Source organism: Puma concolor, chromosome A1 (assembly GCF_028749965.1).
Source record: "Puma concolor isolate L17-30 chromosome A1, mPumCon1.1.hap2, whole genome shotgun sequence".
NCBI lineage: Eukaryota > Metazoa > Chordata > Mammalia > Carnivora > Felidae > Puma > Puma concolor.
In genome coordinates, this window is record NC_141667.1 from 130899606 (window position 1) to 130924582 (window position 24977).

A 24977-nucleotide genomic window follows, 5' to 3' on the forward strand; every position below is an offset into this window, starting at 1 on the left:
AATCAAACTTCTACTTTTAGCTAGAGATAAAATTAAAGCATCCTGTTAAAATAGCTTTGTGGTTATCACATCCTCCCTTTGCTGTATTTCTCAGTCAGCAAAAGATTCACTGACAGAAAAGGCTTTAAGACTAGAATAAGCAGCAATGCAAAAGACAATTTTTACCAATAAATGAGATGCTTATATCCACCTGTGAGTCTGAATTAACTCAAGAAAATTATTAGATTTCACTGGACAATATGATCAAAAGGGTGGGGGCTGGGGTGCTCCAGAGGAAAAATATAGATAACAAGAGGCTTCATGCAGCAATAAAGCAGTTCATACAATGAAAATGTATATAACTTTAACAAAAAGTTATAAATGACATTTTCCAAAGAGCCTGAATTATACAAACAACTCAGTCACAATAATACTTACTGGCCTGTTCCAAAACACTACGAAGTGGTGGCTCCACTCTAGCTAAGAGATCATCGCACATCTCCAGAAATTTGCCTCTATGAAAAAAACAGCAATAGGTTCAAATCACATTCCACTTTTATGTGGGGAATACATGGCTATAATCAAAAGGTAGGTAATAACAAGTATTGGCAAGAATGTAAAGAAACTGGACCCCTCACATATTCCTGGTGAGAATGCAAAATGGTATGGCTACTTTGTCAAAGGATTTGTCAATTCCTCAAAATGTTAAACACAGTGTTACCGTATGACCCAACAATTCCACTCCAGGTATACAACCAAACTAATTGAAAACCCAAGTCCACACAAAAAATTGCACATAAATATTCTTCACAACAGCCAAAAAAGTAGAAAAAAAACTAATGTCCATCAAGCAGTATTCAGGAAATAAAAAGGAATGAATACAGTAACAGAGACTAATATTGGTTAAAAGATGGTTATTAAACTTTTAAAAAATTATGTGAGGTGAAAGAAGCCAATCAAAAAAGAACACATATTAGGGGCGCCCAGGTGACTCAGTGGATTAAGAGCCAACTCTTGATTTCGGCTCAGTTCATGATCTCACGGTTCGTTTCATGAGTTCAAGCTCCACATGGGGCTCTGTACTCACAACGCGGAGCCAGCTTCAGATCCTCTGTCTCCCTCTGTCTCTGCCTCTCTCCTGCTTGACCACTCTCTCTCGCTCTCTCAAAAATAAATAAAAAACATTTAAAATTTTTTTATTTTTGAGAGAGAGAGGGACAGAGAAAGGGAGACACAGAATCTGAAGCAGGCTCCAGGCTCTCAGCTGTCAGCAAAGAGCCCAACGTGGGGCTCAAACCCACCAACTGTGAGATCATGACCTGAGCAGAAGTCAAACGCTTAAGTGAGCCACCCCAGCGCCCTTAAAAAAATTTTTTTAAAAAAGAAGAAAACATATTATAGGACTCCATTTGTATGCAATGTTCAGAGTGGGCAAATCCAAAAAGCAGAAGAATAGCTGCCTAGGGCTGTAGTAGGAGAAAAACAGATGATGAAAGACAGCAAATGGGTACAATTTCTTTTTTTCCGTTTTTTTTTTCCTTCAAACACTTTCAGTTTTAGGTTTACAGAGAAATATACAGAAAGTACAGAGAATTCCCACATACCCCTCACCAGCCCCCCACAATTCTATTAACATCTTGCATTAGCGTGATACCTTCCCAATACAGACACATATAGTAATATAAACTAGGGTTCTATAGGCTTTGACAAATGTATGATGGTAAGTATCCAGCTTGATAAAGGCGTATGGAATAGCTTCACTGCCCTAAAAATCCTATGCTCCACCTATTCATCGCTCACTCCCCCTGAAATCAAACAGCATGGAACCTTCTCAAACTGGCTTCTTTTGTTTAGAAATATGCATTTAGGGTTTCTCCAAGTTTTTTTTATAGCTTGACAGCTCATCCAGGGTTTATGAGATGATGAAAATATTCTACAACTTCCTTGCGGTAATGGCTACAAATTTTGTGAATGTATTAAAACCCACTGATTACACACTTTAAGAGTATGACTTTTATGAATTGTATCTCTGAGGTACAGAATATACAACACACCAGAAGAGCCAAAATTTAAGACCAGCTATGCCAATATTGATGAGGACATAAAACAACTGAATCCCTTACGTGTTGGTGACCGTTTAAAATGAGTTTTTTCCTGAGCGCCTGGGTGGCTCAGGCAGTTGAGAGTCCAACTCTTGATTCTGGTTAAGGTCATGGTTCATGAGTTGAAGCCTCACTGTCAGTGCAGAGCCTGCATAGGATTCTCTCTCTTCCCTCTCTCTCTGCCCCTCCCGGCTCTCGTCCACACTCTCTCTCTCTCCAAAATAAACATAAAAATAATTTTTTTATGTTTTTAATATGGTATTTATCTCTGAGAGAGAGAGCATGAGCAGGGGAGAGGCAAAGAGAGAGGGAGACAGAAGATCCAAAGCAGGCTCCACTCTAACAGCAGTGAGCCCAGTATGGGGCTTGAACTCATGAACTGTGAGAACATGACCTGAGCCAAAGTCAGACACTCAACCAACTGAGCCATCCAGGTGCCCCACGCCCCGCCAAAAAAAATTTTATGAGTTTTTTTTTCCCTAATAGCAACAGAACTGGAAAAAGCCAGTGTCCATCAAGAAAACAATAACCCTATAATGGCACACTAGTCAGCACACACGAGAAACAAATGACACATGCAACAACTAAGTCAAACTCAAGTTTTATGCAAAGCAAAAGAAGTCTTACACAAAACTACACACTATATGACTGCATTTATAAGAAGTTCTAGGGGCGCCTGCATAGCTCAGTGAGTTAAGCGTCCAACTCTTGGTTTCAGTTCAGGTCACGATGTCACAATCGTAAGGTATAGCTCCTCCCTGAAAGTGCAGAGACTGCTTGGGATTCTTTTCTCTCATTCTCTCTTTCACTCTCTAGGTCCCTTCCCAGCTCACACATGGGCACTCTCTCTCTCTCAAAATAAATAAACTCAAAAATCTTAAAAAAAAAAAAAAACCTTTAAAAGTTCTAGAACAGGAAATTGTAATCTATGAGCCCCTAAAATGAAAAATCCCCTAAGTGGCTACCCCTGAGGATGAAGGCCTGAGGAAGCTTTTCCAAGATGGTCTATTTCAAGATAAGGGTACTAGTTACAAAGATGTGTGCACTTGTCAAAACTCAGCAAATGAACATTTAAAAATTGAGTGTGTCATTAAATAAAAAACCAAAAACTATAAAACACTGAATTCTGATTAATATGCATACTTTAGTATTTGGGGATAAGTATACAGATAGATGTGCACTATTTTGAGATGCACCAAAACAAATTGGTGGATAGACAGAAGGATGAATAGATGAATAGGTACATGACAAAACAAGTACTGTTAATGTTATAAATAGAACCCAAGTGGCAGCTTAAGAATGTTCACTATAAAATTCTTTGTTGTGTTGAATACTTGAAAATATCCAACATAAAAACAATGAAAAAAAAGTGCAGAGAGAAGTCTAGAAAGATGTCAAAAGCAATGGTAGAGGCTTTTTGATTCTTTTTAAAATTTGTTTGGAAAAATAATTCACATAACTATAGAATTCACCCAGAGCACCAGGGTGGCTCGGTCGGTTAAGCATTCATCTCTTGATTTCTGCTCAGATCATGATCGGTTAAGCATTCATCTCTTGATTTCTGCTCAGATCATGATCTCAGGGGCATACTGAGCCCCACATCAGGCTCCGTGCTGGCATGGAGCCTGCTTACGACTCTCTCCTCCTCTGCCTTTCTCCCCGCTCATGCAACACTCTCATTCTAAAAAAAATTAAATTCTGAAAGAATAAAATCAAAGCACAAGAACAGAACAAGTATTGAACGATGTAATTCAAGGAAAAAACCCTCATATTTAAATAGCTATGAAATATATACCGAAAATGCACACTGCATACCTGGGAAAAACAGATCAAAAACCACCAGGAACAAAACCAAATTATTTGTAAATTATCAATTAAAAGGGGGGGGGGGCATCTAACAAAAAGAACAAGTAACTGAAAAGTACACTGTCATAATCCCACAGCGATGCTATATGCCAAAGGAGAGTATTATTCCATTTAAGATAATCAAGGAAAGAACAGAAGCTAAGGTTATGTTCTATCCAACCAAACGGTGGACATGGAAAACTGTCATCAACAGTCAAGAACTTATCAGAGTTCACATGTGCTATTTTTTAGAAACCCATCAGGGAAATATCCTTCCAACAACTCAAATGATGGAGAGACATTAACATAAAGTAGTAGTAACAAGCGTCAGCAAGAAGGTGGTGAAATTGAAACCCTTGTACACTGCTGGCGAGAATGTAAAATGGTCCAACTGCTGAGGAAAATAATTTGGCAATTCCTCAAAAAACTGAACATAGAATTACCATATGACTCAGCAATTCCACTCCTACATTTATTCCCAAAAGAACAGAAAACAAGATAGTCAAACAAACACGTATTCATGAATAGTCACAGAAGCACCATTCACAATAACTAAAAGGTAGAAACAACCCAAAGGTCCATTAGGTGATGAAAGGATAAAAAAGTGATGTTATCTATACAAACAAAATACTATTTGCCATAAAAAGCATAGAAGAACAATACATGTTACAACATGAATGATGAACACAGATAACACGGTATTAAAGTCAGACACAAAAATGGCAAAACACATAGTGCACACTTCTATTTACATGAAACACCCAGAATAGGTAAACCCATAGAGATTTAAAAAAAAAAGTAGTGTTTGCCACACAAGAGAGGCAAGGGAAGATGGGAAGTAACTGCTTAATGGCTATGAGGTTTTATTTTGGGGCAATGAGAACATTCTGTCACTAGACACAGGTGGTCACCGCACAACAATGTGAATGTACTAAATGGCACAGAGTTGTTCATTTTAAAGCGTTACGTGGATTTTACCCCATCAGAAGTTAATCAGAAGAAATGCTAGATGGCGGAAATTATCTGGTTTCATTAATTTAAAAAAAAAAAGACTGCTGGTGAGCACTACAGACTAAATGAAGACAATAAACTAGAGAATATGACAGCTTTGCACTCGATGTCCATAAAATACAACTGTTGAAAAAAAAAAAGCACACAGGTTAATTAACTGTTTTTAGTTTTTAGAAAGTATAAACCACTTACAAATGTCTACTTGGCTCTAATTACCACAAAAGATTCTACTAACAATTTCTGAAAGATACCCTGGTACTCCTTTGCCCCCCAGACCACCCAACACATACACACACGATGCTGCTTAATAAAAATGAAAACCATCACTTTCAAGTAGAGAGGAAAGGTGATTACAAATGTGGTTACTAGGCACAGTAAATCTAATTCAAATTCTATCTCAATTTTTTGAGGATAATTCAGGCCACACTTTCCCCAAACAAGCCATCAACCATGCCTGACTTCTATCAGTAGAGTTCACGTCCTAAAGAACTTACCACTCATCATCCAAGCAACCCAACTAGACAACGGTAACATTCTGGGTATTTCTGAGGATAGCCATGAAACATCAGTAACACAGAATTCTTGCAGCACTGTATAAAAAGAGCTGCTGCCCACAAGTGACCCTCAACTACCCAAGAACACCAATTTCTGAATCAATGACTACATCAAATTCAGAATTATTCAGCATAAAAGCACCTTGCCCTGATTTTTTGAAAACTGGCAACTCACATATAATACATGCAGCAGCACCTGTCAAGAGCTACCAACTGACTGAAATAATGAGGTAAAAGAGATTAGTCTAAATTATTAGAATAATCAAATCCAAACTTCAGAAAACACAGGATGCTGAATGGTCTCTACTTTTTACCTACAGAAGTTAGCTTACAACAATCACGGTAATTTCAACAATTAGCTAAATAAATGCTAATATAAGTGGAGAAAAAAATCACAGTTGAGTTTAACATTAAAATAGTTATCTGATTACCTATTCATAGTCCCAGATACATCAACATCATTCATAAAACATTCGATGCTCAAAGGGAGGTCTGAAGCATTTGCACTCATCAATTTCTTCAGTTTCTCACACTCCTGAGACAGTCGTAATAATGCACGAATTTTGGATTTTATGTCTAGCTTGTATTTCTTCCCAAATTCTTCACAGAAGTGATTTACTAACACCTCATCAAATTTTCTGCCTCCCAGTGTTGTGTCAAATGCAGTGGCCAGAACCTTAGGAAAAAAAGATAATTCAAAAATTAACCAATCAATTGAAATTTTTATCATGATATATATTTAACTGGCAAATTAACAAGGGGACACATTAAGTTTGAAACAAAGTAATGTGCACATGTCATTTAATCACGGTTACAAACATTGTGAAAAAAGACACTGTAATCCCCAATTTACAGATGATGCTACAGGCCCAGGTGAATCGGATCATCTGCAGGTCACAAAGCTAGTAAGTGGCAGAAGTACAACCCAAAACCCAATCCCCTCAATTCCCTCAATTCCAAAATTCAAGCTCTTTCCACTAGGCCAATCTGACTGCAAACTAAAATTACATATCCAAAGCCAAATGCAGTAACATGTCACTGCAATTCTGGTCTTCTTGCCATCACAGAACTATGATTAATATCAAAGGCCTAGCTCTATGCAGTTTACTATCAAAAAACATGCTAAAGGCTTAATTCACAGCAACTTGTAGAAATTTCATTAGCTTTGGTTATCCATTATCCAAATCTTTAGCAGATTAGAAGCAAACTAAATCTAGTTAGATTCACTAATAGAAAACAGACCAAATAAGAGATGACAGCCTTGATGAAAAAATAAAATCAATAAAAACAATCTTATTCAATGATAAATGTTGTGGAGAAATGTTGTGAAGAAAAAGAAAAACAGGGCACAGAACTGAATATAGTCTAATTACAATTTTGTTTTCTTCTAAAAACTAAAATGAAATACAGCAACCTGTTCAGAGTAGTACAATTGTGAATGTTTTTCTTTTCATGTAAATGTTTTCCAAGTTTGGGGATGTTTTCATGATGAGTAAATTTTAATTGTAACTCCAAAACTGACAAATAGCAACAAAGGATAATTAGGGAGGGGGGAAAAGGGCAGGTAATCAATCACTAATACACATCACTATGACCCAAAGCCAAAGCTAAATTATGGCCAGTAGCTTCTGTTCAAAAAGGTGAAAGTATACAATGTATTTTAGAAAGCCATTTATTAGTGAGTAAAAGTTTAAATACTAATAATTATACTTGGTTCATTATTTATATCTGTAAAAATCATGAACCTGTTATTTCCCAACCACCCCAAAGATTTTCCTTTTTATTTAACAAAAAAAAGAAAAAGGCCTAAAAACAATATAAATCAGAATGTTAAGTGAAACCAAGTCTAGTTTTCAAAATAACAGGACTGTAACAGAGTCTCAACACGCCCCAAATTTAACATTTATTTTCAGTCAGTCCCTCCCCAACAATCCCCAAATTTGGGGGAGAAATGCAATTTAGGCCTTGACACAAACAACCCTGATACACAACCCTAATAATTAAATAATGCACTCAAAAACTCCTTGGTTCTTAAGCAAATTCTAGATAAAATCACCTGCAGAACTGATTTTATATCCCACTGTGGAAGCAGCATATACCAGCAAATTCAAATGTTGACTAGATACTCTCTGGCCCTCTTTGTCTTTGATACTGCTAGACTTCTCGGTGTACAAAACTCTCTCGAGAGCTCTAAGGTTTCCAGAAATCTGGACTATCTCTCTCAGTCTGGTTTCTTTTTGGCCATCCAAGTTCCAGTCCCTATACTCTTTTCCCAGAACATTCAAAACCTTCAGAGCAAGAAGAGGATACCTTTGTCATCTCTTCAATCCTCAGTGTAAAATACACAAAGGGACTCAATGTTAAAGAATCCTAGTAAGCCTCTAAGGTAAGTATTATTTTCCACACACTGTAGATAAGTAAGGATCAGAAATCTTAAGAGCTTCTTCCTCAAGGTCTACACTCTCTGCTTCACACTACGCCAACTCCTGAAAAATTACAACTCCTACACTATCCCTACATACCTAGTTTCTAGTTTAAATCATTCATACTAAGCTTCCATTGATGAAACAAAACGCTTTAATATATTTTTTCAATTGTCTCCCATAAATTCCTAATTACCACACACTTGAAATCACATTTTCCAAAAACAATATACTTACTTTAAGTTTCCCTCTATTAAATGCACATACAGAAACTTGATAAGAAGAATGCCCCATGTCTACGAAAACTACATTTCTTGGTTTCTCTTCTAGGGCAGGAAGATCTTGCTTATAGATTCCATATGCAAGAGCAACTACATAAGAAAAAAATTCAATGTATCATTTAAGTAGTACATTTAAAATTCAATTAAGTAAAAAAAAAAAAAATTATATAGTAAATAGGACTACACATACTATTTCAGAAAGAATCAAATTCTTCATGTACTTTGTATAATTTATTCATGAGGAACATTAACTTCAAAGAATAAAATGCTGACATTCCCTTAGACCTCCTTAATGTTTCCAATTTCCAATTCCAATGACTTTGCCAATTTTTCCCAAACCACTTCCCCCAGTTTTCCAAACATATTTTCTGGGATTTCTTCTACCTTTGTGCCATCTCAACATTTCCACGTTATCTCCTTCTGGATGCTGCTTTACACCTCATAATAGAGGTGGAGAAAAGGTCGATTTTGAATCTAGGCACTGCTCTGAACACACAGTATCTGCTAGCCTTCCAAACAAATGTGATTAAATATCAAAGTAAGTGCTAGGCAGATAAAGAAAAAGCACCGGTCAGATGAATTCTTCACACGTGACACAGTAACCAAAAATACTATGGCACACAGGTAGTAAGTACTCCAAGCAAAATGAAGAACAAGAAACCCCAGGGTTTTAAGATTGCAGAACCATCCAGATTCAGCAAGTCAAGAATGTTAACAGTCCCTGTTACCTGCAGTAGTTTCATTCATTAATCGTAAGCAATTAAGACCAGCAATTTGTGTTGCATCCATCACTGATCGTCTTTCTGCATCAGTATAGAAACAAGGAACCTACAAAAAAAATGTGCCAGTTTACTATATGAGAGAGTCCTCATTTAAAATACACCTGCCAGGGGCGCCTGGGTGGCGCAGTCGGTTAAGCGTCCGACTTCAGCCAGGTCACGATCTCGCACTCCGTGAGTTCGAGCCCCGCGTCGGGCTCTGGGCTGATGGCTCAGAGCCTGGAGCCTGTTTCAGATTCTGTGTCTCCCTCTCTCTCTGCCCCTCCCCCGTTCATGCTCTGTCTCTCTCTGTCCCAAAAATAAATAAACGTTGAAAAAAAATAAAAAAATAAAATAAAATAAAACAAAATACACCTGCCAAAAAAACAGTACAATCCTGGGGTGTCTGGGTGGCTGAGTCGGTTAAGCTTCCAGACTCTTGATTTCAGCTCAGGTCATCATCTCACAGTACCTGGGCTCAAGTCCTACACTGGGCAGAGCCTGCTTGGGATTCTCTCTCTTTCCCTCCTTCTGCCCCTCCTCAGCTCACCTGTTGTTCTCTCTCAAAAGAAATAAATAAAAAACAAATAGACAAACAGTAAAATCCAGAAATGCCCTCAAATACGTACAGCGATTTTTTCTGTATATGATCAAGGAAGTATTTCAAACCAGTAAAGTTCGAATATTCAGTAAGTACTGTTAGAACAAATGGATAGTCATACAGAAAGAAAAAAATCAAGTTGCATCCTTACTGCACACCTAATATTTCAAAGATTTAACAGTTAAAAAAAGTACTAGAAGGAAAGGGAATTTTTACCATTAGAGTAAGAAATTCTCTAACTAAAACACAAAATACAGTAGGAAAAAAAGAGAAAGAAAATATTATGTTTGAATAGCAATGCAGGATGACAGATGGTAGCTATACTTGTGAACATAACATGATGTATAAACTTATCAAATCACTAAGTTTTACACCTGAAACTAACGTAACACAGCATGCCAACTAAAAGTAAAAAAAAAAATGTTTTAAAGATTAACATATTTGACTCATAAAAATTCTAATGACCAAATGGGGAAAAATATTTGCAACTCTTATTATAAAAGGGTAGAGCTCATCTATTATATGAAGAACTACAAATCAATATGTAGACCATAAACTTAAAATGAGCAAAGGATAAGAATGTTTTACAGAAAAGGAAATACAAAACGGTCTTAAATTGAAAAATGTTCTCAACTTCACCTAAAGAGTAAAACATTAAAATTACATACATTATTCAACTATTATGGCATTAGCTGATTCACCAATAACTCTTCTGGTGAAGCTGTGGTCAAACAAGCTCTATCACACACTATTGGTAGAAGTTTAAATTAGTAAAATTCTTTAAAGGGCAATGAAACAACAGCTGTTGAAATTACAAATACAGAGAAACTCTCTGTCGTAACAATTTTACTTCTAGGAATTTAGCCCTAGAAACAAACATCACACATGAAAAATATCTATCTGTTCAAATTTACTCACTACAATGTAACTTTTTTTAAAATTCTTTACAATTAAAAAAAAAGCTGGATGTGCCTGGGTGGCTCAGTCAGGCATCTGACTCTTGCTCTCGGCTGAGGTCATGATCTCACACTCTGTGAGTTCAAGCCCCACATCAGGCTCTGTGCGGATACCTCAGAGCCTGGAGCCTGCTTCAGATTGTGTGTCTCCCTTTCTCTCTGTTCCTCTCTGCTCACGCTCTGTCTCTCTCTGTCTCTCTCTCAAAAACAAACAAACATCAAAAAAAAATTTTTAAAGGGGGTGGGGGGGGAGAAAAATTAAAGTAAAAAAAGATATATACAAGGGCGCCTGGGTGGCTCAGTCAGTTGGGTCTGATTCTTGATGTCAACTCATGTCAGGATCCCAGGGCTGTGGGACTGACCCCCGTTTCGGGTTCCACGCTGAACATGGAGCTTGCTTGGGATTCTCTCTCTCTCTCCCTCTGCCCCTCTCCCCAACTTGTGCTCTCTCAAAATAAACATTTTAAGAAAAAGGATTATTTACTTGGGTACACAAAAACCTCTGGAAAGATCTGTAACCAAGTAATAAAACTCGTAACATCTAGGAAGAAAAAACTTCCTACTAGGTAAGCAGAGGGTGCAGAAGGGCCAATTTGATTTCTGAACAATGGGGCTACTATTACCTTTCCAAAAAATTAAAGTTTATGTTTTAACAATAATCAATTGATAAATAAAGCAAAATACACCCAGGCTCTATTTATATAGCTATTAGATATAACATGATACCAAGAGCTGGGGCAGTACCTGTGCAGAAGGGTTCACAGAGGGGCCAAAGACTGCTGTCTTTGAAAGGCCTCAGAAAGGCCTGATGAAAAGGTTAGCCCTGTCCTGGCACAGAGTAACTTCACTGAGAAACAGGTCACTAAATTCAAAGAAAAATCTCCCTAAATAACAAGAGTGGCTCACTACACCTAAAATGCTTATACAACATTATTTATGCTAAATAGCTACCTTCCTTCTGGGAGTCTAGACCTTTGGTACAGGATAGGCACAAGGTACTACCTACATAACTGACCTCCAGTTAGAAATCCGCAACTCCTAAGCTCAGGCAGAACTTCCCTAGTGTTGAGTATGTCACGTGTTAACACAACACGTTGCTGGAAGAATCAAGCACATCAAGAACCTTGCAAGTGGACTCTTGGAAGTCTGTACCTGGTTTCCTCCAAACAATGCCCATGTACTTTTCCCTCTGTTGATTGTGCTTTGTTATCTTTTCACTGTAATAAATCTATGCTTGAGTATGGCTACGTTGTAAGTTCTACAAATTCTCCTGGCAAGTCACTGAAACTCAGTGTAGTCTAGAGGACCCCTAACACATGACTTAATACATCACCTCTTAACTTGATCTCAAAAGCTGGAAAAGCCACTCAGGCATTCTGCCACTGTACATAAATTTCACTTCTACACTGACCATATTTCAAGACCAAAGTTAGGGCACTAGGTGGGGGAACAGGGACAAATGTGAAAATACAACAGTTAGTGAAAGGCAGAAAGCATCTAGGAAGCACAAACACAGTGCCTGGACTGAATGTGAGCTCTTATGAGAAGAAGCACTTTTATTCTTTGCATCTCCAAAATATGGCACACAACAATAATCTATTTCTTCCTGACGAATGTCAGTTCTACTTTACTAGATAGCTAAGAACCAAGGAATCTACCAGACAACAGACTGCAGGACAAAACAGTCACCCAAGAGAGTCCTTGCTTTGCGGACCAATACACCAACATGAAGACAAAAGAGGCTACAGAGCTAAGATACCAAGATAACAAATGCAGAGTAAGGAGATTCAGTTGCAAAGCTAAGACATCCACCCAAATCCAACAGTTCCTAAGGACTCCACTGTCCTACAAGCACAAAGCTACACAGAGCCAGGTTGCCATCCTAAGAGGGATATGGAAAAGACAAGATCAAAATAGCAAAAATACCGAAATGGAAATGAAGAAAATGACAACATAACTGAGAGTATTCAACTAATTCAACAAATGAGTAGCTATTGTGTGCCAGGCACTATGCTGTGTGCTAAAAGGAATCCAGGAGGAAGTGGGCTTTAAGATAAGCCTTCAAATAAGAATAATAGAAAAAAAAAAAAAAAAGAATAGAGAAGACCTGAATAAAAACTATGTGACAGGGGCGCCTGGGTGGCGCAGTCGGTTAAGCGTCTGACTTCAGCCAGGTCACGATCTCGCGGTCCGGGAGTTGAAGCCCCGCATCAGGCTCTGGGCTGATGGCTCAGAGCCTGGAGCCTGTTTCCGATTCTGTGTCTCCCTCTCTCTCTGCCCCTCCCCCGTTCATGCTCTGTCTCTCTCTGTCCCAAAAATAAATAAACGTTGAAAAAAAAAATTTTTTTTTTAAAAAAAACCTATGTGACAGAAAAGAACATCAAGAAAATGTAGCCTAGGGGCGCCTGGGTGGCGCAGTGGGTTAAGCGTCCAACTTCAGCCAGGTCACGATCTCACGGTCCGTGAGTTTGAGCCCCGCGTCAGGCTCTGGGCTGATGGCTCAGAGCCTGGAGCCTGTTTCTGATTCTGTGTCTCCCTCTCTCTCTGCCCCTCCCCCATTCATGCTCTGTCTCTCTCTGTCCCAAAAAACAAATAAACGTTGAAAAAAAAAAAAAAAAGAAAATGTAGCCTAGTTTGATAAATTCTTAAAATAATCACAACCTAAGGCAAAAAGCAATTTTATTTGCAATTAACAAGTTTCTTTTCTGTGCTTCTTCACTCAAGTCCCCAGTAAAACAAAGGGATCAAACTCACCGAAACAACACAGTCCACAACAGGCTTCTTAAGAACACTTTCTGCTGTCTCCTTCAATTTGGACAAAAGCATGGCAGTCACTTGCTCTGTAGTAAAATTTCGCTCTTCCTCCATATATTTTACCTGCAATAAAACAACAAAAGGATCTAGGCTTATTAAAGTTTCTCATGTCCTAAAAGCCTTAAAATGAGCAATATCTAACACATCATCAAAGAAACATTATCTCAAGAGGGAACAAAACACTATTTAGGGAAGCAAAAATAGCTTTAAAGTCACTTTTAGCTTTTTAACATGCTTGTCAAACATGAATACCTGCAGACAAGTACCATTACATAAACAATATACAGTGACCACCAACAAAACCTAAGACAATTACCTGTACACACGTAAACTGGTATAAATCACATGACCCACACTGCACCTCTATAAAGGGGTCTGGTGGTGGAAACTCTTGCCACATGGACTAATACGTGTTTTTTACTTTGTTTACTGTGGTGACTTTATGGTCATTTCCAAAATTAGGATCCAATCTAACTGGAGGACACAGTTTTTGTCCCATTTGTTCATTGCTATAGCCAACACCCAGGACAGACCTGACCCCCATAAGTACTTCTGAATTAAAGAATTTAAAGAATTTATTCATTTAATTCAAGATACGCTACGCTGCAAAAAATGTGCAACTTGGATAAGATTTGCAAACTTTAAATGCCGAAAGACTGCCTGGGATAAGCCCCATCCCACAGGCCCATATTCCCCCAAATACAATCCATACCACAAAACAGACCTCTCTTCTTTCCACTGCTCCAAATGAACCTGCACCCCACCTTCTCCTTACCTCTTCACTCCCCAACCCACTCCTCATATATTCTGGCTCACCATCTAGGAGTATCTCACTTTATTGCATATAAAGATGGGAAAGTACCCCTCCCTCCCCATAAGCCTCTTTCTAAGCTGCCTCTTCTTCCCCATTTGCTTAATTCTTAGTCAATTCCTCCACTCTTGTACTTGGATCCACTTGTCCCCCAGGTCTTTTCCCTAGTCTCCTCCTCCTTTGGCTCTTACAACATTTATTACCAAATGTGCCAATACCTATACCTATTTCTTTCCTAACTATAAGCACCCTCCATTTATTCACCTCCTTTTTTTCCCTTTTTCCCCTCCCCTGTGCTCCAGATTTATCCACTACCAGCCCATTCAAACTGTTCTGAGATTATTGCCACAGATGTCCTAAGATTAGTCTTCGGTTATCAGAATTCTTCACTTCCAAATTCAACCTAATTCTCAGCTACAACAACACAACTGACTACCTTTTTCTTTTTTTTTTTTTTTTAATTTTTTTTTTTTAACGTTTATTCATTTTTTTGGGACAGAGAGAGACAGAGCATGAACGGGGGAGGGGCAGAGAGAGAGGGAGACACAGAATCCGAAACAGGCTCCAGGCTCTGAGCCATCAGCCCAGAGCCCGACGCGGGGCTCGAACTCACGGACCGCGAGATCGTGACCTGGCTGAAGTCGGACGCTTAACCGACTGCGCCACCCAGGCGCCCCTGACTACCTTTTTCTTATCATCCTCATCATCTCTTACATTTGAGCCTATTCCCGTGATCATGATTTCTCCAACTGGGGTGTCTCAAACACCAAATCTCCTCTTGCTAAACTGAGTTGCCTGGAAAGCTCGATCCACCCTTCTGGATTCCTCTTACCACCTCTGAGTAGAGGGAAGAGTGTCCCCATCCTATCCATCCCTGAGCCTCTCACCTCTTTTGTATGATCAGCTCACTTAATACTTCACAAAGTCTTCTGGATGTCACAGAGATACCAAAAACTTTTCCCTAAAAGAACAATACCTCTTTCCAATCTAAGTTCTATTGTCAAGAGTATGACCATACATTTCATTAGTGACTTTAAAGTGTAAATTTCTTTGCTGGTATTGCAGAAAGTCATTCACTAAAATCACACTGGAAAGACTGCTCCATCAGTAAACAAGACAAGCAGCAATGGCAGTGTTAACTTCAAACCACTACCACCCATCAGTCCAACCCATAGTAACAGTGCCACCTATCACTCCCAATCAAATTCCAGGTCATTCAAAAAATGCCAAATGCCAAATGGTCTTTACTAGCAAAAGCTTCTCCTAAACATTTGTTAACGTTTTCGCTACAACTTGAATTCAGAATAAAAGATACAAATAAAACACTGTATTCATAAGGCATCACTTTGGGAACCTTACCTTTATACCAGTTAATCCAGTGGGCAGCTGCACAATATCATATGCAAGGTTAGATTTTTCTGCCTCCACAAATGGATCAGAGAATGCTCGGCCATGGAATCTTTTAAACCCCTGGACTGTGTTCTTTGCATTGGAGATCACCTAAGAGAAGGAATATCAGAGTCAAAACGTAAAAAGACTAGGAGCAATTAAATTAAAAAAAAAAAAAAAAATTCAGGGATACCAGGGTGTCTCTGTCAGTTAAGAGTCTGACTCTTGATTTCAGCTCAGGTCATGATCTCACAGTTCTTGGGATCGAGCCCCACATAAGGCTGTGTGCTAACAGTTTGGAGACCGCTTGGGATTCTCTCTCATCTCTCTTTGCCCCTTCTCTGCTCCCACTAATGTGTGCTGTGCTCTCTCTCAAAATACAGTTTGAAAATAAAATTCAGCAGCCTCAGACTCAATTAGCAACATTTTAACTCCACAAAGTTTCCTTCTGAGTTCCATTTTCTTCGGCATTACACCTTTCTGTATGATCTGCTCACATGTGAAGTGAGGAATAAGGGACCTGTACAGACCAGAGTGGCAGGGATGGCACTAGAGCCCAGCTTGTCCTACTTCTCCATGAAGACATGTACAAAGGTATCTGTGATTCTTAAACTTCTAATCAACATTTACATAAAATGACCTTTAATTTTTAAAAATTACCATAGTCTGTGATTCAAACTTTTCAGGAGTCAATTTGGCAATATCAATTCAGAAATTCTAGTGAAAGAAACTTAAGATTACAAAAAAAAGATAACATTAAGTACACAAAAATAAATGCAAGACAGTGACCAAGTATTATTCATAATAGGAGAAAACTGGAAACAGCATGGATGGTCAATTAACAGGACAGTGGGTTTAAAAAATAAAATGTATCCATATACAGTGGGTAACATTATTTTAGAAAGTTGGAAGTATCTATATGGTATGATCTCACTTTTAGAGTGAAGGAATCATTTAAACCCTTAGAAAGCAAAAAAGTTTATACATTAAGATACTAACAGTGATTTCTGGATAACGATACTATGTTTCACTTCCAAGTTTCTTTTACTTTTGTAAGAACCGCAGAGCTCCTCTTGTCAGCTACGTTAAAAGGCAGACAGAAGTCCTTTTACAAAACAATACGAGGCCTCCAAAACCAGGCCCTACTTCAGTAGGCTGCCAAGCAGAAACTCAGTATCACAGTAACTATGTCATCCTAGAAGTAGACAGGCAGTTGAGTACAAGTTAACTATTCTCAATAATGAAAGCAAGTTTCAAAACAAAAGAACTCACTGGAATTTCAGAAGGCAAGACATCCCAAACTAGTTCTCTACTTGGTATCTACTGCTCCCTAACATATATTCAACTTTTTGAAAATCAGATTATAAAACACCCAATGTGACTAAATATGTGACTAAAAATCTATTGGCTAAGCACCATTTCCATTGTCTCAGGCTTTTTTTGTTGTTTTTTTTTTTGTTTTGTTTTGTTTTGTTTTGTTTTATTAACCTCTACACTCACCATGGCACGCAAACTCAAGACCCCAAGATCAAGAGTTGCATGGTCTTCCAACTAAGCCAGCCAGGGGCTTTTAAATCGGAAGCCCTGCCCAGTCCAGAAAAAAGACAGGGTGCTCCAGGCTGAACCAGAAAAAAGATCAAATATGCAACTCTTTTACAGTCATTTCAGGCCCTCAAACACAGAACTCCTGGGAGTTCTGACACTCTGGTTACTCAGAAACCAACAAAGAATGTCAGGTGTAAAGTAAATAAAGTAAACTAATGTCAAGCGTGCTTCTACAAGTATGCTTTCCTTCTTTAAGAACCTTGATTAACAAGATCAAGTCTACAAACAACGACTCTAAGCAGGAGTAAGATGAAGACCCAAAAAGACAGACTTTAAGGAACACGTAAAATAAATGGGAATAAGTGAGCTTTGCTTAAACAAGATCTGGGCAAAATACCTCCTAGGGTCTTACATTAAACAGATTATACCGTTTATGTCATTTTAAAAAGCTATTTGCTTCTCACTCAAGCACAGGAGACTAAGATCAGACCTGTCTTTCTCAGCTGTCCACTTAGGGACTGCCATACTAGGCACGTAAAGGGCACTCCAATAACTGCTGAATGAAAAGATGGACAAAACAGAGAAGTCAGTCATTTTAGGAAAAAAAAAAAAAAACTCTACCTGGCTTTTAGCTGCTGCTCCAATTGAACGATTCTTAGGACCAAAAGAAATGCAAGCCCTAGAAGAAAAAACATTTAGGCATCAAACCTTACTGCAACATTACGTCCAGGCAGGATTACATCACCAGAGCAGGCAAGTTTTCTGAGTGCGAGGTTAAAAAGCCACATTTGTAAAAGCACACAGTAAATCTGATTTTGCCCTCTCCATTGAGTACAACTATCCATGAGAATGGGCGGCATCTGGAGCCCTGTCATTTAGACTTTGAAGCACAAATCTGATGAGATAACCATCTGTCTCACAATACTACCAACAGGCGGACCAGCCCATCTCCACTATTCTCTTATTCTTCAAGTCTGGGGCTCAAAATGCCAACACAAAGTAATGTACCCCCTTACTAATACATCTTGCCTTTTCAAACAGCTTACAACCTCACCAAGTAGTCTATAAACCTGGAGAACTTCTGTCCTCCTATATATAGTAAAAGTTAACTTTAGTAGCAATGATTATACAAACTGTTTACATTTATTACCTCATTAAATTCTCAAGAGTTCCACCTTATCCCTCTTTTATAGGAAAAGAAACTGAGCCCAAAAAGGTGAAGTAAACTTATCCGGGGTCACACAACTTAAAAGCAATGAAGTGAGACTCTAGATCCTTTCTCCATACCTTACACCCTACCTTGGACCCTCTCTATCTGCCCTACACCCCTAGTTCTTCCAATTTAGAGTAACTAAGCTCTGGAGTCATATTGCCTTGGTCCAAATCTGACTATATTAAATGACCTACTGAGAATTCTTTTACTTTAATAAACTTACTAGCCCTGTGCAATCTGCCAGGAGGCTGGGCCTTTCTGTGCCTCAGTGGCCCTTTCCACCCTATAGGTTAAGAACCCCTGTGAACCAATCTCCCAGAGCAGTTGAAGGTAACTGTGCCCTGTAGGAGTATGGCATAGCCTAGGATCTCCTCAGATATGCTCTGAACTCTAAACTCTGCAGGACTAGAATGTGCTGGATGTAGGCTCCTAGAAACAAGCTTAGCTTTTCTGCATATATATAACACTAGCCACTAAAATTTCTTTTTAAATGTCCTCATTACTACATAAATATCTCTATCACAGCCCACATTGCCCTTTAGAAAATGCTAATGATAATCTTATCCACTCCATTCACCCTCTCCACTCGAAAAAGGCCTTCTAGCCTAAGCCTAACAATGGTAAACTCACATCTTTTCTAAATGTCACCAGAGCTGAATTTCTAAGGTGTATCACACCAACACCTCAATCCCAACATAATTATAGGGCAACATTATTTATCTTCCATTGTTTCCTGCAGCCCTTTCTTCAAACCTTCATCTCCTCAAAACAAGCGCTGGGTCTTACAATAAAAAACATTAATTTTCTCAACTTCATTATATATCCTGTTGAAGGTTAATTTTCCCTTCTACCTGGAGAACTCTGAAGTGGTCTTGCTTGTGATTACCTTCCAAACAAAATCAATAACCAACAAATAAAGCCCAGGTTCCTTAACTGTGGAACTTAAGACCTCTCACCAACCCAACCCCAACCCCATTTTCCACCCGCATCTCAGGCAAAGTGACCCAACACAAGTTAGTCATCCAATCCTTCTGCTTTGCTCATACCACTTTTGCCACCTGAAATGCCCTGGCCCTTCTATATGCATCTCACTCATTCTCCAGAAGCATCACCCACTCTGTCTGTGAATCCTTCCCAATGTCCTTCAAGTAAAACTTAATCTTATTTCTACCTCTTAAAACTTACCAGAATTGGGTTAAAACTTGCTGGACTTTGGGCTATGCAATACAGAACACCTCCACCTCAAAGAATGTTCTATTATACAGAGCTGCCGTAGGTAATGTTCTTGAAGTCAGTTAACATTTTTACCTACTTTTAAAATCTACATCTGCTTTAACAGTAAATATATGGTTTTATTTTGAAATTTAACTTATAAACCTTTAAATATTTGACTAATCAGGAATTTTTCTTGTATGTGGTTTGAGGCAGGGATCTAAAATTTTTGGGGTGCCTGGGTGGCTCAGTCAGTTAAGCGTCCAACTTTGCCTCAGGTCATGATCTCACAGTTTGTGGGTTCAAGCCCCGCATAGGGCTCTATGCTGACAACTCAGAGCCTGGAGCCTGCTTTGGATTCTGTGTCTCCCTCTCTCTCTGCCCCTCCTCTGCTTGTGCTTGGTCTCTCTCTCTCTCTCTCTTTCAAAAATAAATAAATGATAAAGAAAATTAAAGAAAAAAACTGTTTTGCACATCTTGAAAAGCTAAATAAAAGTTGGTCTCAGTTCAAATTACAGTTGACCCTTGAACAACAATGGTTTGAACTATGGGTATTTTGTGATACAGTACAGTACTATAAATGTATTTTCTCTTCATTATCTTCTTACTGACAATTCTTTTCTCTAGCTTACTTTGTTCTAAGAATAGAGAATATAAGACATATAATGCATAAAATGTGTTGACTGTTTTTCAGTAATGCTGCCAATCAACAGTAGACTATTAATAGTTAAGTTTTTGATTAGTCAAGTTACAAGGAGATTTTTGACTATGCAAAGGATTGTCACCCCTAACCCCTAAAACTGTTCAAGAGTCAGCTGTATTCATCCTTTTTTGGCTCATACATACACACACTACTGTTACAACTTCTTACAGAAAAATCAAATGTCACTACTGGAATGTCAATCTTCACCACATGATACAGCACTAACACCTCAAACAAGGCATAACTCCTGCAAGTATGTGGAAAGTCCACATTTTCCTTAGCATATCATAGAAAACCATCAATATCCTATCACTACAAAGCAAATTACACTCCACAAAGTTCTTTAATAGTAAGCCCATTGCACTAAAGAAAGAAATCCTTAGGTTTTCCCCCTTGCCATCAACTTTATTGGTTTGAATACAAGCGCAGTAAGAAGAGTTCAGACTCTAGAATCCGTATAATCATTATGGATCTGTCCAAATCCCTTCTCGGCCGTTCTAGCTGCATGACCTCTCTGCCACTTAACATCTCTGAAATTCTATCTGCTCGTCTCCAAAATGGGGAAGTTAGGGCATCAGCCTTAACAGCTGAGGAGAGCAGGAGAAGGTCACGGTGGCAGAAGACGGCTCCTTCTCCTACCAAAAGCAAAGATCACTCTGCCGACAAGTCCCAGGATCATTCTAAAGATAAAGGGGCCACCAAGTAGTCTAGCGAGAATGATCACCGCAGGAATAAAGCTTGGAAGAGATGCAGTGCTTCCATGCTTCCTCTGGTGGCAGCAACACCAGGTCGTGGTCCAGCTCTACCACCAGCACAGGTGTGAGCAGAGGCCCTTGCTCCTCTTTAGCATCTAGCTGCTGGGGAAGTTCCAGCGTGCCCTGCAGCTCCAGCTCCAGCTCCAGCAGCTCCTCTGGCTCACAGAGTCCTAGGCATCGACACGACAATAGACGGTGCTGCCACTTGAAATCCAAACCACCCAAAAGAGGTGCAAAGGAAAGGAAAAAGCAGAGTCCTTCCCCTAACCAACCCAAGTGCACATCAGAAGGCTCACTAGGAACGTGAGCACGGACCACATCACGGAGATATTGTCCACCTCTGGGAAAACTTAAATGATTAACGTGCTTGTTTCTACAACCTCTACATCCTTTCTAGGATGCACCCCCATCTGTCTACAGGCTAAGCGTCTATGGAGTCTGAGAATCCAGATGAACGAGGTGTTGGACAAAGGACAAATCAATGGTCAAGAGATCACTGGCACAGCTGTGCTGGCTCCCTGGCCTAGGCCGCCCCCAGGTGATTCAGCCCTCCCAGAAGAATGCAGCCACCCCCGACCATGTGGTGCCAGTCACCCCCACAGATAAAAAGACAGAGTTCCCTGAGGCGCAGGCCTCCCCGTGTGCCGGGGATGTCACTCCCCTGGTGGCTGCTGTGGCCACAGGAGCTGCTCCAGCTCCAACTCCTCCCGATAAATAGGGCCACCGAACCTCTGCGCCGTGACTTCTATCCCATCCACTTCAGTTCTGTCACTTTTCTAAGCAAAACAGGATTGGTAGGGAGGAAAGAAATTCCTTATTCAAGGTTGGCCCAAACAACCAGCAACTGAGACATTTCCTCTGACAGCAGAGTTCCAGTTGCAGGAGTATTACTGGTTTGGGGTTGTGCCCATAAAGATGCTCTCCAGTTTTCAGGAGCTCATGAGAGAGTCACTTTAGTGGCAAAGTCATCAAGGACAAGCAGGGTAGCAGTGCAGCCCCAGCCTGGGGGTATGATTTTCATATCCACAAATGACGGAGGTCTAATCTGGTGGCCTGGTCATGCCCTTGCTTATTGGTCTGCAGGATCTCTCAGGAAGGAACGCACTTTTGAGCAGCTGCTGTTCCTGCTAGCCTGGCCCTGCTCCCCTGCTCCAGTCCTCTTCCAATGTCTAGGGTCAAACACTCCGTGTTAGTTCCCGAAAATGGTTCTATTTTTACATGTACTCATGCACACACACCCACATCCCAGGTCTGCATTTCTCTCTGAAATTGGTGAACAAGTTGAGAGCCAGCTCTGCAGAGTCATAACTGCACGGACCCCTCTACGGCAGCTGTTATTCATGGGGGGGGGGGGGGGGTCTTTTGCAGGTTACCTTGGCAATATGTATAGTACTTTTTGGCTTTTATTATACAGTCAGTACTGTAAATTTTGTTTTTGAGTTTTATAACTTGTAGCATTTGGGGCACTGTGGTGTTTATACTTTACTGTGTAGAGTGAAAGGAATGTGTTGAATAAACCTGGGATTAGAATGCAGATCGGAAAAAAATGAATAAAATGGGGAAAATTACAGCACCTACCTCATACCTGTTACCAAGATTAAATGTGGTGATCCACTTTTAAAGGGCTTATATCAGAGGCTGGTACATTATAAATAATATTAGCTATTATTATAGCTCCATGAAGCCCTGGTTTGAGTCTCATTTAAAAATATACAAACTAATTTGCTATAAAAGTTCTGCTTCACCTTCAAGCTATCCATTAAAATCCAGTCAGCCATCTTCAAAATGATCTACCTAGGAGGAATAAAAAGCCCTACTTCCATTCAAAAAGAACAAATGAATGGGGGTCAATATGCCAAACAGCATAAATCGAAGGATTTTAAAAATAAAAGCTTATGCCAAGTAACCTAATATTCACATGTGAAGAAAGCCCCAAGAGACTAAGTCAAATATTAGGGCCTGTTCGAGAACCTAGTCCACTACTTTCTAATTAGTGTAAGCTTATTGCAGAAAATTAGAAAACAAAGTATGGCAAAGAAAATAAACATCTGTAAATCCACAACCACCATCCCCAACAGGAATGGCCACTATTAGTATTTAATTAAATACTCCTACGGAATTCTAATAAATATAATAGGTCCTAAAAAACACACAAGCTGAAATTCAGTTTGTTTCTCCTCAACACACCATCTGAACAACATTCAGGGGCCGAATCACCCCACTAGGATTTTTACATGGAACAAGGATAGAACAAGCTATTAAAAAGAAACATATCTACCACTCCCCACTCACCAGGAACTTCCAAAATTTGCACAGAGCCTGCACCCAATCTTTATCTATGGCAGGAAGCCTCTCCTTCAGCCGAACAGGTCAAGCTCCCACACCTTTCATATGCCAGGCAGTGTACTAAGTAAGCATTCTACACTTGATTTTCCCAGGTACTCGGAGAAAAGAACTATTATGGACCCAATTTTATAAAAGAAGTTAATGCGCCCTGAAACATAACTGGTAAATATCAGCATCTAAGATTCAAAATCAGTACCACCAGGCTCCAAGTCCCATATATATGTGCTTCTCATACTGCCTACCAAAACCCTTAAATTTATTCCCACTTCTAAACCTTCACTTAGACCATCCCAATCCTTTCCTCCATGAGTTTTAATCCTATGTGCTCAAGCCCCATCCCTGCCTTTCCTCATCACTCCATCCCCCAGGCATGGAACCTCTCCTCTGCATTGATAGCTTAAATCTGTACTTAATAACCTGTCCACAACTGTTCTTACTCTCTTATGCTATTTACTACTGCTTTATCTCATTCGTGTTTCCACCTAGAATGGTTACACCTCTAGGCAGCAGGAATCTTTATCTTGTACTTCCTCTCTATGCCACACAACTCCAAGTCAATGCTGCTAAAAACAGAGACTTGTCTACTTGACTGACATTACTTTTCCTCCACTCCCAATTACAGGTTGCTTTACATGAAATTAATTCAAATTAAGTTCAAGACTCCCCTGTTCTAATAGTTAAGTCCTAGAAATAACCATCTTTTTTTTAGGCCAGAGAATAACATCATTCTCCCCTTCCTGGGTAAAAAATACTACTGACCAAATATTTATGCACATTCTAATGGGATGTTATGAACAGCTGCAATCAACACAGATCCTTAAAAGGCAGTTTCATGTTTATAAGAATGTGTAGAACTGCTCAGGATATTAAAACAGCTGTTGCTCTAATTCGCTTTCTTAACCAATATAAGAAAATGAATTTATCACAGAATCCATAATAGTCTTTAGACTATCAAATAATAGATTTAAGCAAAAGCATCATGGAAGAGATTAATCAGACTATCCTCTGCTTACTTATCTATCCTCTGCTACTATCCTTCTATCCTGTGCTACTGCTTATTCTCTTACCCCTGAACTAGGAAGTACCTCCAAAATTAACATCTAACAGACCAAACAGCTCACACTTAAACGATACACTACTCTCAAAGCACATCAAATTCTTTTTCTTAATGTACTTTTTAAAGTTTATTTTTGAAAGAGAAAGAGAGAGAGACAGAGACAGAGAAAACTCAAGCAGGGGAGGAGCAGAGAGGAAGGACAGAGGATCCGAAGGAGGCTCTGTGCTGACAGAGAGCCCATACAGGGCTCAAACTCACCATGAGATCATGACCTGAGCAAGATTATGACCTGAGCTGAAGTCGAACAGTCAACCAACTGAGCCACCCAGGCACCCCTTTTCTTTTTTAAGTAAAGTCCACACCCAGTGTGAAGCCCAAAGTGGAGCTTAACCTCATGAGCCTGAGATAAAGACCTGAGCAAGATCAAGAGTCAGACAAGTAACCTACTGAGCTACCCAGGAGCCCCCAACACAGCAAATTCTTGAGGCATTAAGATTTGCACATTAAAAGCTGCAAATTATGAACCCTTAAGGCAAACTTCAATAGCTTCATTTTATTATCCTAACATAATCCATTAATGAATAGGATTAATTAAAAAAATACAAAAAGGTAGTAACAGCAA

General features: G+C 39.3%; 1 protein-coding gene, 1 long non-coding RNA gene and 1 pseudogene across 3 annotated transcripts in view; 1 reads left to right on the plus strand and 2 right to left on the minus strand.

Annotated features, from left to right (window-relative positions):
• Positions 1 to 24977, minus strand: part of HSPA4 (heat shock protein family A (Hsp70) member 4) — a 48239-nt gene that overhangs the window by 17379 nt on the left and 5883 nt on the right. The window contains exons 2-8 of one of the 2 annotated variants that reach the window (XM_025924685.2): positions 17691 to 17748; positions 15495 to 15635; positions 13265 to 13387; positions 8924 to 9023; positions 8152 to 8285; positions 5923 to 6167; positions 418 to 494 (exon numbers count right to left, since the gene is read on the minus strand). In XM_025924685.2, the coding sequence (XP_025780470.2) occupies positions 418 to 494; positions 5923 to 6167; positions 8152 to 8285; positions 8924 to 9023; positions 13265 to 13387; positions 15495 to 15635; positions 17691 to 17748 (878 nt within the window). The remainder of the gene's footprint in view (positions 1 to 417; positions 495 to 5922; positions 6168 to 8151; positions 8286 to 8923; positions 9024 to 13264; positions 13388 to 15494; positions 15636 to 17690; positions 17749 to 24977) is intronic. The other variant, XM_086704170.1, reaches the window with a different exon arrangement.
• On the minus strand, positions 9320 to 13257 carry LOC147584473 (uncharacterized). The gene is made up of 2 exons (XR_015250206.1): positions 12871 to 13257; positions 9320 to 12628 (listed from the first exon to the last, which is right to left on the minus strand). It is a non-coding gene; the product is annotated as an uncharacterized LOC147584473 (long non-coding RNA).
• On the plus strand, positions 20664 to 21666 carry LOC112861679 (uncharacterized; annotated as a pseudogene).